Source organism: Pipistrellus kuhlii, unplaced genomic scaffold, assembly GCF_014108245.1.
Source record: "Pipistrellus kuhlii isolate mPipKuh1 unplaced genomic scaffold, mPipKuh1.p scaffold_m20_p_31, whole genome shotgun sequence".
In the NCBI taxonomy this organism is placed as follows: Eukaryota; Metazoa; Chordata; class Mammalia; order Chiroptera; family Vespertilionidae; genus Pipistrellus; species Pipistrellus kuhlii.
In genome coordinates this window covers 3988236-4002160 of record NW_023425531.1, presented here as the reverse complement: position 1 = coordinate 4002160, position 13925 = coordinate 3988236, and the positions used below count along the sequence as shown (strand labels likewise).

Genomic DNA, 13925 nt, shown 5'->3' with positions numbered 1-13925 from the left:
TTTCTGAAATGAAAGGCAAGCGATGGCACATGGAAGGAAATACGGGACTATTTATTGCAAAGCTAGATTGGGAGGGAAGAGAGAGGGAGGAGGACGGGCGGAAGTGAACTGATGTACATGGACAGCCACCTTGCCCAGGCGCCCTTCTGCTCCTGGGACCCGTCCCTGTCAGGAAAAAATTTCTGACCTGCTGTTTCCACCTCCCGCTGGGCACGAGGCACCCCTCTGAGCCAGAGCACCGCGGTCTAGCAGCAGGCCATCCAGCGGGGAGCCAGGCCCTGCCCGGGAAGGAGCCGCGCCCCCTGGGACTGTGCAGTGGTGGGCAATGCAGAAACTGGCGAGGACCAAGGACAGCAGGGCCACAGGAAGCCCAGCACCGGCCTCAGCGTTCCTTTAGGATGAGCCGAGTTTTCCCGTCTCCAATGAAGAACCTACAACAGCAATGGCCCAGTGAGTCTCTGAGCCCCGGGGGGAGTCGCCCAGCCCCTTGTTCATCTCTCCAGGCCGAGTTCTCCAGAGAGCTGCCTTCCTGAGCTTTGCCAGCCTCAACCTCTAGCTGGGATGGCGTTGAGGCGGGGGAGGGGGTCTCTGCTTGGCTTCAGCTCTTTTCCATGAGACACTCAGCTCCACCCTCTGCAAGCAGCAGGCAATAATCAGGGATGCTTTGCACTAAGCCATGGGCTAAGGGGTTCAGGCTAGACCCACCTGCTGGATCCCGGAGGCTCCCAGGAAGGGAGCGAGTATCCCTCTGACAACATCCACCTTACTATCCACTGCACAGCTCCGTGGAGCACTGTCCACGCTGTTCTAGGGGAACGAGGTCCCTGCCATGCGTGCTCATGGGGCACCATGTATGTGGTTTTCCATGTGAGGAGGGCCCCCTGGCGTTGGATGACCTCGTGCAGGGAGCAGCTCCTCCCCTGCTCTTGGACCTCACCCCAAGGTCAGGATCAGGCTCAGGCTGCAAACACGGCCAGCAGCAGTGCTTGGCTCCAAGGCCACGTGACTGACTCAGGGGTAGGTCGATGCATCCTGGGCAGCCACACCAGTTACCATCGGCCACAGCTGTCGTTCTGTTTCCTCTGACCTGCCGAGCGCCTCGGCCTCTGCTGGGGAGCCCCGTGAGAGGACCGTCTGCGGGACACGTTGTTTGGGCACCTGCCTGGCCAGTGCTTTCTGTGCTCTCTCAGTTATGTGAGCCAACGGGTTCTCCTTCAGGCCACGCTGTGCTGAGAGGGGTTTCTGTCACTCGCTGTCAAAGGCCCCAGAGTCATGACGTTTGCCTCTGAGGACGGCTCCCTCTGCTCCTCTACACACTCAGGTGAGATCCCATTGCCCACGGCCTGGACGCTGCAGGAGCTGTCACCCGCTGCCCGCCCGCGGGGCAGTGACCGCCACGCTCCTACCTGACAAGCGCTCCAGCCAGCAGGCTGCCCAGCAGCGGGCCCAGCCAGTAGATCCAGTGGAAGGCCCAGTGGTTGGCCAGCACCGCCGGCCCAAAGGCCCGGGCAGGGTTCATGCAGGCTCCCGACACGGCGCCCCTGCAGACAGCAGCCACACTCGTCCCCAGATCCCGGCCAGGCCCGGCTCCCCTCAAGTTCCTTCCCAGCCAGGCCTACCTCCCACATCTCCCACACTCCCGCCCTGTCCCGGGTTCCGGAGGGTTCCAAGAAGACAGGTAGGGGCGCTAGTGCTGGGCAGTGAAAGGCTGGCTCCTCCCGGGGCACGGCGTCGGCCACACCCATGCCCACCCAGGAGGATGTCCACAGGGGTGCCTGGGCAGCAGGAAGGGACGGAGAGGGGGGGTGCAAGCTTAGGGGGGAGGCAAAGTCTCTCCAAAGTTGATAAAGCCACCTCGAGCAGTTGTCAATCATGGGAGCTCTGGAGTCAAGCAGACTTAGGTTCAGAACCCAGCCCAGCTATGCCCAGCTGTGTGACCTCTAACCTCTGTGTTTCAGCGGAGGTGAAAGTACTCTCTCATGGGCTGTCAGGAGTCAATGAGGAAACGCATACATAGCCACGCCTCGCCTGCAAGCCATACACGTGTGTTTAATCTAGGTGACCCGGCGGCTCCTCTAAAGGCTGTGGCCCAGTTCTGGTGTCTGAGCTTTGTCCCTTCTCTCAAGCTGGTCCTGCAGACTGTGCTCGGCACCCACAGGCCTCCAATAACCGCTCAATAGGCTTGTAAGTGAGCCAAGAGCCACTAGGGGGCAGCAAAGCATTGCCACACTTTACACAGGTTCACAGATCTCCTCCCAAGGATGACATGGGCGAGGGCAGAGCAGGGAAACTGTCCCAGAGAAAAGAAAGAACTGGACATCAGGGGCTCCTCATCCCCTTCAGCAGGATGTGGGCTCTGGTCCCAGATCTGTCACTTAATCTGCTGCTGCCCGGGGACCTTCAGTAAGTCCCTGTGTCCTCTCTGAGCCCATCTCCTTACATACGTGAGAGAACACCTCCCCAGCCTTGTCTCCGAGTCCCTTCCCAAGCCCTGAGCGGCCCCACACAAATGAGACGGTGGTGAGTCGGGCTGAAGCCTGGCTGCCAAACAGCCTCAGAAATGTTTACGGAAACACAGAGATAATTTCACATAAAATCCAGTCTCCTGACTCCCGTGGGGTGAAATCAGAAGGCTCCCGCCAGGCCCCTCCTACATGGCAACAATTTCCCAGAAGGAATAGTGGTGCCTCCCTGCCACCTGCTAATGCTCGGCCACCTCTCCCATTGGCACTCCCTTCCCGCCCTGTTGGCATTGGAATCCGTGCCCTCAGGTAAGCTCTGCAGGCCCGACCCCAGAGCCGGGCTCAGCCCAGTCCGGGCACCGTAGCCTGCAGCCGGACGCACTCACCCTGCCAGGATGTCCACGGTGACGGAGAACCCGATGGAGAACGGGGCCAGCGGGCCCCGCGTCTTCTCGTTGATGGCGCCCATGCAGACCGCCAGGACCAGCAGGGTGGTCAGGACGACCTCTGCCAGCACGGCCCCCGCCACCTGCCCCGGCTCCTGCACCGTCACAAAGGCGGCCCCGGACGCGTTCCAGAACCTGTCGCCGGGACTCACCGCCTGCGGAGAGAAGCCGCTCAGCCCCGGGTGCAGAGGGCCGGGAGCTCATGCCCCCCGCAGGGAAGGGTTACAGGGCCACAGCCAGCCCAGCCCTCCCTCCAGGTGGCAGTGTGTGATCTATTGGGCTTCTCGGAGCTCGCTTTGCTCATCTGTGAAATGGGATAACCCAGCTGTGGTCCCGGTGGGCCTGAAGCTTCTATGGCTTAGATCAGCGTTTTTCAACCGCTGTTCCGCGGCACACTAGTGTGCCGCGAGATGTTGCCTGGTGTGCCGTAGGTGCAGACAAGAATTTTATAATTTTTCACTATTTTGTTTACTTAATATTTCATAATAAAGTAATTATAAAATACTTTCTTTGTGTTTATTTGATTCCTATTCAAGAGAATTACTTTATATATAGTCAATATAGGCACAGAGTTAAATTTTTTAACATTTTCTAATGGTGGTGTGCCTCGTGATTTTTTTCATGAAACAAGTGTGCCTTTGCCCAAAAAAGGTTGAAAAACACTGGCTTAGATGATCCTCTTTGAGGAAAAGAAGACAAAATTACCTTATTTTTACAAACTCGAAACACACGTGACCAGGATGTTGCTAACCCTTAAGAAGTCCCTTCAAGGGGCAAGGAGGGCCCTGGGGCTTAAGCGCCGTGGGAGCCAGGAAACCCAGGGCCGTGGCAGCACCAGGAGAGGGAAGACAGCAGAGGACCACATTCTGGGCCCCGGGCCGAATCTGGGTGGTGCAGCTCGCCAGTCCTGCGCCTGGGCGAGGTTCTGACCTCCCTGCGCCTCGCTTCCTCCTCCAGAGAATGGGGGTGGTGACAGCTGCGCACCAGGTCAGGGCGCCCTCTAGGGACGGACTGGCCTCTGGTGCGGTGGTTGGGAAATGGAATGGGCAGTTGTGCGGAGCTGAGGAGGGCGGGCTGGAGGGGGAGCCTGGGCACTGCTCCCATCAAGGGTCAGAGGTGGAGGTGGAGGTGGGCATGGGGTCTTACGCGGGGGCATGCGGGCATGGGGGGGCCAGGGCAGGGAACAGCAGTGTGGGACTTGAGACCAAAGTCTGCAATGGGCCAGATCTTAGAGCCGCCGTCCAAACCCAGCCAGCTAGCAAGGCGACCGGGCCCACCTCTACCCTCCCACTCACTCACACGTGCCAAGCAAGGCCTAGATCTTGAAGGAATCCTAGTTGGACTGACCCTTAAGTTAGGAAAGGAGAGGGGGGCGGGGGGGAAAGGGAGGAAAGGGGGAAGGGGAGGGGGGAAAGGGATGGAGAGAGAAAGAAAGGAAAACAGATAAAATGGAAGAAGGAAGGGAGGATGGGAAGGAAGGAGGGAAGGAGGGAGGGAGGCAGGGAGAGAAGAGGGAAGGACAGGCCTACGGAGGGACACAGGGAGGGAGCAGGCGCTATGAAAGTCTGGTGACAGAAAAGAAGAGCAGGGTGAGAGGCTTCCATGGGGAGGTGGATGTGAGCCCCATGGAAGGCAGGGAGCTCGGGGAAGAAAGCTGGCAGCACAGGGAGCAGTGAGCTCAGGCTCCGGGGGGGGGGGGGGGGGGGCTGTCCCCGGGCAGCCCAGGAGAGCCAGAGGGGAGGGGGGGCTGTGGCTGAGCGAGTGGCTGATGACACCTGCGGCCTTAGAACCAGCAGACCCGCTGCGGGCCGGAGAGGGACTGGGAGGAAACCTCCGGCCGGAGCCCTGCCTCCGCTTCCCTTCCCGGGCTGTCCAGACGGAGAGAGCGGGTGCGTTTGGAGAGAACCAGTGTCCCGTCCCAAGTAGAGAAGGCCCCCAGTCCCCCTGAGGGAAAGAGGCGAGTTGGACAGTCCTCAGCCCTGCCCCCAGCAGCCCCACCCCCCAGGGGCTCACCCACCTTGGCCAGGGAGGCCCCGAGCAGCCCCCCGCACAGCTGGGACACACAGTAGGGAAGCAGCATCGTCAGGTTGAGGCCTCCGACCAGCATGGCCGCCAGGGACACGGCAGGATTGAAGTGTCCACCGCTGTCGCCGCAGAAGCAGGAGGAAGTCATGAGGCCGAGGCTCAGGCTGTGCGAGGGAGTGTGTCCCAGCTCCCGCTTCACCCTCTCGCCCTGCGCGTGGGGGCCCATCCACAGCCACAGGCACCCCCCCCCCCCTCAGGTGCCCAGTGGCAGTCTGGGGCCTGGGCGAGCCAGGAGGGGGGCTGAGTAGACATTTGCTGAGAAGCCAGTGACAGTAAAAGGCTGCACCGTAGGGAGCGGCCCCCTGAGGTGCACACAGCATGGGCTCCCGGCCAGCGGCCTGGGCTCAGATCCAGCTCCACCTCTGAGCAGCCGTGGGACCTTGGGCAGCAGCGCACCCCGCTGCCTCAGGACCCACTTCCTGCGGCTGCGGCGGAGACAGAACGAAGACACGTGCGTGCTCTGCTACATACAGGGGTACTCGGTGAACACTCGTACCCCTGACCCCCCGGCTAAGACGTCTCCACCCCACCCCAGGGAGCAGGTCATGTGCTCTTCACGCCTGGGACGTTCAAACGAAATGCCACCGTCCTCTTCCCCCTCTTCGTCCGGGAGACAGAGGTGGTTTCTTCACTCGGATCCGCTCGCTGAGGGGGACGAACACACAGCTGGCCGCATGGCCCCGCCGGGCGCCCTCACTGAGGCCAGAGGTGGGGGTGGGGGGGAAAGCTCTGTCCAGATGGCGCTGTGCAGAGCCCCCACCCTCAGCTCACCGCCTGATGGGCCTGGACCACTCGGTGGGTGGGAAATCCCTCTAGCAGCTGCTGTCCCCGGGGAACCCCGAGGCTGGAGCGCCCCTTCTAACACAGCTGCAGAGCAGCCAGGGGGACTGAGCCTCCCATTGCTGCGTTCCCCCGCCCCCCCCCCACCCTGCCCCCACCCCGGGCGCCACGAGGCTGGCTCTGCGGCTTATGGTGCTGTAACCTCACCAGGCCGCTGCCCTGTCCCAGCCGGAGGGGTGTGAGGGCGCTGCCCGGGGCTCACGCCGCAGTGCTCAGGACCGCGCACCCGCACCATCATATGTGTGGATAAAGTCACTGTAAACGCCCCTGGGGGTCCCATTTGCTGGGTGGAGGGGTTCGGATTGGAAGCATGACTTGCCCCGGGGCTCAGAGCTCGTGGCTGTGGGGCTAGATGGGCGCCCTCAGCCGGAGTGGGTGCCCGGGGCTCCCTCTGACCCTCAGCTGCAGGCGGCACCGGCTGAGGAGGATGGAGCAGCACCCTCACCTGACGTTGCCCAGCGTGGCGACCAGGAGGCCCAGCGCCAGCCCGTGGGCCAGCGCCGGCGGCAGCAGCCCGGCTTCCGGCCCGTTCCCGATCACCGACAGGCAGCCGATGAAGACGAAGAGGGCAGAGCCCAGCAGCTCCACCAGGCAGGGCCGCACCAGGCGCTCGTGCCACCACGCGTGCCCCCTGCCTTCCACGCTCGGCTCCTTCCCCTTGCCGCTGCCGAATTCCAGGTCCCCCATGGACACGGCGCCCTGCGGGAGGGAAGGGAGTGGGCCTGGGGGGAAGGCTGGCCGGGGGCCGGGGGAAGCCCTCCTGCCCCCCGAGTTACTCTCAGTGACCCTGGAGGGCCAGGCTGGGAGCAGGGCAGCGGGCTCACCTCTGCAGACATGAGGCCGCGCACACTGGTGGCTGAGCCTGGCTGGCCGGGCGCACCTGCTGGCCTGCACACGCTTATCTCCGGCTGAAGCTACCGATCCCGGAGCGGGCTCTGCCCTTTAACAGGCGCGAGAGAGCAGAGAGCGGGTGGGAGGTGGCCCTGGGCCCAGAAAAGGAAACAGTTTTCTTTTCATCTCAGCTGGGAGGGCAGGAGGTGGGTGGCTAAGGATTGCTGAGCTTCCTGCCAACAGGGGGAAGGCGCTGGCTTCGCGGCAGCATCCGGAGGGGAGGCCCAGCCCTGAGGCCACCATCAGGGTCCAAAGCAGAGGACTGTCCCTGTTAGGACCACACACGGGAGGTTACAGCCGACTCTTCCTCAGGTTGTTCTGCCAGTCCCCACAGACATCTCCTCAAAGCGAGGCCTGACACCTCCGCTCACGCACCCGACGGCCTGATCCAGAGCAGAGCTGTGCCGGGTGACCCTGCACTGACGGGCAATTAGGCCCGTGGAGAAGCCGTGGGCGTTAGAAACAGGCCACCGGGGTCCCACTGACTTACCGTCTCTGCACTTTAGCTCGCTCCCTACAACGTGCGGATGATGGGCCCCAGGCTGCTGCGAGGTTCACTGAGTTAGCACATACACTGAGCGGCCAGATTATTATGACCACCTGGCGTTTGTAGGCACATTAGCCGTACACTGCATCGTATGGGATATGGAAGCCGAGGCCTGTTCGAACACCTGTGCTGTCTGCTTTACCAAGATAAAACGTCTCCAATTCGCACAGGAACACAGAGATTGGACAGTCAAACATTGGAAAAAAGTCATGTGGTCCGATGAATCATGTTTCCAGTTGCATCGTGCAGATGGCAGAGTGAGAATTTTGCGGAACAGCACAAAAGCATGCACCCCACATGCATGAGTACAACCCTTCAGGCTGGCAGGGGCAGTGTTATGGTTTGAGGCATGTTTTCCTGGCATGATTTGGGCCCTTTAATTCATGTGGAACAACGTTTGAATAGCACAACATACCTAAGTATCATTGCTGATCAAGTTCATCCTATCATGCTGATGGTGTGTCCCAATGGAGATGGCTTCTTCCAGCAAGACAATGCGCCATGCTGCAGTGCTTGTATTGTGCAGGAGTGGTTTCAAGAACATGAAGGAGACTCTACCTTGCTTAGGTGGCCCCCACAGTCACCAGATCTCAACCCAAGTGACCATTTGTGGGACAAAGTTAAAAGAGCCATCAGGCAGCTGGTTCCAAAACCATCAAATCTCACAGACCCGACAGAGACATCAGGCACGGTGTCAGATTCCTCGCATCACCTTTCAAGATCTCGTGGAGTCAATACCAAGGAGAATCGCTGCCGTATTGAAGGCAAAAAGTGGCCCAACGAAGTACTGATGGAGTGGTCACAATATCTGGCCACTCAGTGTATATGTAAAGTGCCCCCGACAGTGCCAGACACATGGTAAACACCACGAGGAGGTGTCTACTAATGTATAACATGTACTGATGTTTAATCTATATTTACTGAGTACTTTCTAGTGCCAGACTTGGGCTACAGACCTTACATGTACTATCTCATTTAACCTCAACAACCCCACTAGGCAGGAACTATAATAATAGTACATTTACAGATGGGGACGTGGAGATTCCGGAAGGTTAAGTTTCACAGGGTTAGTGATTGCAAAACTTGTGGGCTATGTCACACAAAAAGACAAATACTGTGTGATTCCACTTACACAGGGTAGATTCAGAGAGAAGGTACAATGGTGGCTGTCGGGGCTGAGGAGGGGAAGGGGGGTTAGTGTTTAATGGGCACAGAGCTTCAGTTTGGGAAGATGAAGAAGTCTGGAGGTGGATAGTGGTGATTGCACAACAATGGGAATGCATTTAATGCCACTGAGCCACACACTTAAGATAATTGATTTGGTAAATTTACACTACGTATTTTTTTTTATCACAATTGAAGAAAACAACAACACTGAGTTAAACCACTATACTCAACTGCTATTTAAAATGGAAGGAGGGAGGGAAGGAGGGAGGGAGGAAGGGAGGGAGGGAGGGAGGGAGAGGAGAGAGATGGATAGAAGATAGATGCATGGGGAAGGATGGAAAGATGGACACATGGAAGGAAGGAAGGAAGGAAGGAAGGAAGGAAGGAAGGAAGGAAGGAAGGAAGGAAGGAAGGAAGGAAGGAAGGAAGGAAGGATAGATGAATGGATGGATGAATGGAAGGAGAGAAGGGTTTCCTTATTCATCCATTCAGCAAATATTTAAATACCTGCAGTGAAACAGTCCCCGTTTGAGCCATGTGGAAAAGCACAATGAACAGGACTAGCAGGTTCAGGTCCATGCTCACAGCGTCTCTGGGTTTGTATGTACAGATGGAGGAACAGTGACACAGATGCGAGGGTTTTACTGACCCTTTCTACCATTTATTGACTACTCACCACACACCTAACACACTCTGCGTATATTCATAGCACCCCTATGAGATAAGTCTTCATTGCTTCTTATCCCATCTTCAGATAATAAAACAAGGCACAGAGAACTTGCCCAAATGTGTGTAGATAAGAAAGCATCAGCCTCCGCAGAGAAGTGGGTGGACAGCTTGTGGGTGTCCTTTTTGGAGGAGAACCAAATGCAGCGCCTTTGTTGGGCATCTGCGCGTGCCGGAAGGGGTGGGTCTGCTCTCTGCCTGTTATCTGGAGCCCATGCTCGCCCTCCTTCACTCCCACAGCACAGCGCACCAGATGTATCTTATGCCCTTCCTGCCGGTTCCGCAAATGGCAACATAAGATAGAGGTCCAGCTCTCAACTTCTCCCTCATGCTTTGCCCAAATACTGCCCAATGCTGCTTCTGTAATATTTTTCTCCTATTCTCACCCAGGCCTTCATCAGTTCTTGCTTGGTCTCTTGAAGAAAATCAGACATTCAGTGTACTTCTCAGTCATTCACTTCATGCTTACAATAAACCTGCTTCTCCTGCTACTTACCTTCTTTTTCCCCCCTTCACAGGCAGAAACTTCCAGCTAATAGTCCTATATAATAAAAGGCTAATACGCAAATCGACCAAAAAGTGGAACAACCAGTGGCTATGACACACACTGACCACCAGGGGGCAAACACTCAACACAGGAGCTGTCCCCTGGTAGTCAGTGTGCTCCCACAGGGGGAGCACCACTCAGCCAGAGGCCAGGCTCAGGGCAGAGCCTCTTATGCCTTTGTGGCAGTCAGACATCCCCCAAGGGCTCCCAGACTGCAAGAGGGCGCAGGTGGGGATGAGGGACACACACACCCCCCCCCCACCACCAAAGTGTACGAATTTTATGCACCAGGCCTCTAATACTAGAATAAATCCTCATCTGGTCTCCTTGCCTCACTCCATTTTAGCCCATTCCTCTGACACTGGGAGAGAGCAGGGCACAGTAGGCTCTTGGGTCTAGGCTTGGGGATCAGACTTCTCCACCTTTGCCCACTGTCTGCTCTCTCTGTTCCCATTTCCTCTTTTATGAAAAATGGGCTAATGGTGGCACATATCACCATAGGGTTGTAAAATGGGTGAAATGAGACAGCGTGCTTATTAGCAAAGTGCCCAATTCAGAACAGGTGCCCAACATATCGTAGCTATTAATATGGTTTGTGTTAGTCAGAGTATAACCTGTATAACAAATAACCCCAACATTTCAATGGCCTCATATACTGAAAAAGGACTCATTGTTCACATAATGGTCCATAACAGGCTCTTCACCTTATGTGACTCAGGGATCCAGGCCACTTCCACTGGGAGACTCACCATGTAAGCCCTCAGATCTTACCCTCCAGCCAGGACATGAGATGGAGAGGATGTGGGGTGCTGTGCAGGAGGTTTTCATGGGCTACCCAGGTGTGATTAGTAAGAATTCTGTCCATCAAAAAACCACTAGACTTGGGAGATAAGAGATCAACTGAAGGACTTGTATACATGCATATAAGTACAACCAATGGACACAAAACTCTGGGGAGGGAGGGTATGTTTGGGGGGACAATGTTAAAATATGTACACAGATAATAATTTAATTAAAAAAAACACTAGACTTAATAAACAAATTCAGCAATATAGCAGGATACAAAATTAACACCTGGAGATCTATGGCTTTTTTATACAAAATAATGAACTTATAGAAAGAGAAACTAAAAAAAGCAATCCCATTTACCACTGCAACAAAAAAAAAAAATTAAGATACCTAGGAATAAACTTAACTAAGGAAGTAAAAGACCTGTACTCAGAAAACTATGAAACATTGAAAAAAGAGATAGAGGAAGACATAAACAAGTGGAAGAATATAGCATATTCATGGATTGGAAGAATCAACATCATTAAAATGTCCATGCTACCCAAAGCAATAGATAGGTTCAATGCAATTCTCATTAAGATACCAATGGCATATTTCACAGACTAGAACAAACTCTCCAAAAATTTATCTGGAATAAAAAAGACCCCAAATAGCTGTAGCAATCCTGAGAAAGAACAAAGTTGGAGGGATCACAATACCAGATATCAAGCTATATTACAAAGCCACTGTTCTCAAAACTGCCTGGTACTGGCATAACACATATAGATCAATGAATGGAACAGAACAGAGAACCTAGAAATCAACCCAAGCCATTATGCTCAATTAATATTTGACAAAGGAGGCAAGAGCACACAATGAAGTCCAGTTAGTCTCCTCAATAAATGGTGTTGGGAAAATTGGACAGATACATGCAAAAAATGAAACTAGACCACCAACTTACACCGTACACAAAAATAAACCCAAAATGGATAAAGGACATAAGACAGGAAACCTAAAAAATCTTAGAAGAATTCATAGGCAGCAAAATATCAGACATATGTTGGAGCAATATCTTTACTGATAGAGCTCCTAGGACAATGGAAACTAAGGAGAAAAATAAACAAATTGGACTACTCGAAATAAAAAGCTTCTGCACAGCAAAAGAAACCATCAACAAAACAAGAAAGCCCACTGCATGGGAGAATACATTTGCCAATGTTATCTCTGATAAGGGTTTAATCTCCAAAATTTACAGAGAACTCATACAACTTAACAAAAGGAAGATAAACAATCTAATTTAAAAAAATGGGCAAAGGACCTCAATAGACATTTTTCAAAAGAGGACATACAGAAGGCCAAGAGACATATGAAAACATGCTCAAAGTCACTAATCATCAGAGAGATGCAAATCAAAACAACAATGTGGTACCACCTCACACCTTTCAGAATGGCTATCATCAACAAATGACAAGTGCTGGCGAGGATGCGGAGAAAAAGGAACCTCCGTGCACTGTTGGTGGAAATGCAAACTGGTGCAGCCACTGTGGAGAACAATAGGGAGTTTTCCAGAAAACTAAAAATGGAACTCCCATTTGACCCAGGGATCCCACTTCTAGGAATATATCCCAATAAATCAGAAACATTAATCAGAAAGGATATATGCACCCCTATGTTCATAGCAGCACAAGTTAAAATTGCTAAGATTTGGAAACAGCCTAAGTGCCCATCAGCAGATGAGTGGATTAAAAAACTGTGGTACATCTACACAATGGAATACTACGCTGCTGTAAAAAGGAAGGGACTCCTACCATTTGCAACAGCATGGATGGAGATTGAGATCATTATGCTAACCGAAATAAGCCAGTCAGAGAAAGATAAATATTGCATGATCTCATTCATTTGTGGAATACAATGAACAACATAAACATTTATTGATGAACAAAAATAGAACCAGAGGGAAAAAATATGTTAGAACAGAAGCAATCATGTTATTTGCAAATTTTTAATATGTCCTACAACTTTTGTGATATCATACTATGTTGGTACAGTTTTGGTAATATTATTAAATTTAAAATCTTTTTTTTTTTCTTGGAAAAAAACGAAGAAAGAATTGTGTCGCACGGCCCTGCCTGACCCCAGAAGAGCCCGGAAATGAGTCTGGCTGTGCCACACATCGGAGAAGGGAGGTTTGTTCCCAGATTGTCAGTCTAACCATGCCCTTCCCTGACTTGATACCTTTCAGCCGCCTGTGGCTTCCAGGGCACAGCCGACCCCCTTAGCCACCATCCCTGGCCAGGACCAAACACCTGTCAGTGAGCGTGTGCCTCGCCCCTCTCGCCCGCGCCATCCTTGTTTCTCTTGTCCGCTGGCCAACTTCTCCTCATTCAAATCCCCCACCAGGCGCCTGCCGCCCTGCCCCCTGGCCTGCTGGGTGTCCATCCTCTAGACGGGGATTTCTGCCTTTTCATCTCATGGCACATAAACTAATGACTAAAATCCGCCCGGCCGGCGCAGCTCAGTGGTTGAGCATCGACCTACAAACCAGAAGGTCACAGTTGGATTCCCGGTCAAGGGCACATGCCTGGGTTGCAGGCTCAATCCCCAGTGGGGGCATGCAGGAGGCAGCCGATCGATGAATGATTCTCTCTCATCATTGATGTCTCTATCTCTCTCCCTCTCCCTTCCTCTTTGAAACCAATAAAAACATATTTTAAAAAATAAAATGAAATTCTGCGTCACACCCAAAAACTATATTTTGCTCATCTGACAAAAAAAAAAAAAAAAAAGATATTTCTATGTATTCACACCAGACGGCTGTTGCTGTGTTGGCTGTTGCCATGTATTATGTGACAATCTAAGGGAAGAAGACAGAGCCCCTGACTGAGCAGTCGGGTACTGCGGGTTGCAAACCTTGTGGCCGCGGGTGCGTACTCCGCCCTCGCCGCCAGCACTGACCAGCAGCTGGAACCAGCGGCCTCCGAGAGGACACTAACCGTCACGCAGGCAAACAACACATTTTCACAGCCTCAGAAAGCTTGCTTGGCCGATGTCCCAGAGACAAAAGAATCATCAGGATGGGCGGGGTGATGGCTGCCTAAGGCACTGTGTGATGGCAAATGTCCCATCTGCCCAGGCCACCGGCAGGACCAGGCCTCTGATCTGTCCGCTGTTAGGGCACAAAGGTGCAAGGCGGCTCTGCACCTGCAGCCCCTCCCGGCCACTGCTGCAGGCCAGGGCTGTCACAGCAGCCGCACACTGTCGGCCCTTCCCTCCCCCCGCTCTTGTGTGGCTGGTGGTCACACAGGAAGGGACGCCATCCTGAGACCACGAGGTGCAGCTTCCCCCAAGTGGAGCGTTGATGACATCACCCGCCTCCCGACAGCCCCACCACTTCTCCTTAACCTGTTAACCGAGCAGGACCTATAAATACGTCAAACGTAAACACT

The 13925-nt window shown here is 54.1% G+C and overlaps 1 protein-coding gene across 1 annotated transcript; it reads right to left on the bottom strand.

The window, feature by feature from the left end:
• Nucleotides 1–206: 206 nt before the first annotated feature.
• On the bottom strand, nt 207–6886 carry AQP8 (aquaporin 8). Its single transcript, XM_045570280.1, has 6 exons — nt 6658–6886; nt 6279–6532; nt 4926–5052; nt 2849–3063; nt 1407–1541; nt 207–431 (listed from the first exon to the last, which is right to left on the bottom strand). Exons 1-6 carry the CDS (start codon nt 6667–6669, stop codon nt 383–385), a joined length of 792 nt encoding a protein of 263 aa, XP_045426236.1. The 5' UTR covers nt 6670–6886; the 3' UTR covers nt 207–382.
• Nucleotides 6887–13925: the final 7039 nt, after the last annotated feature.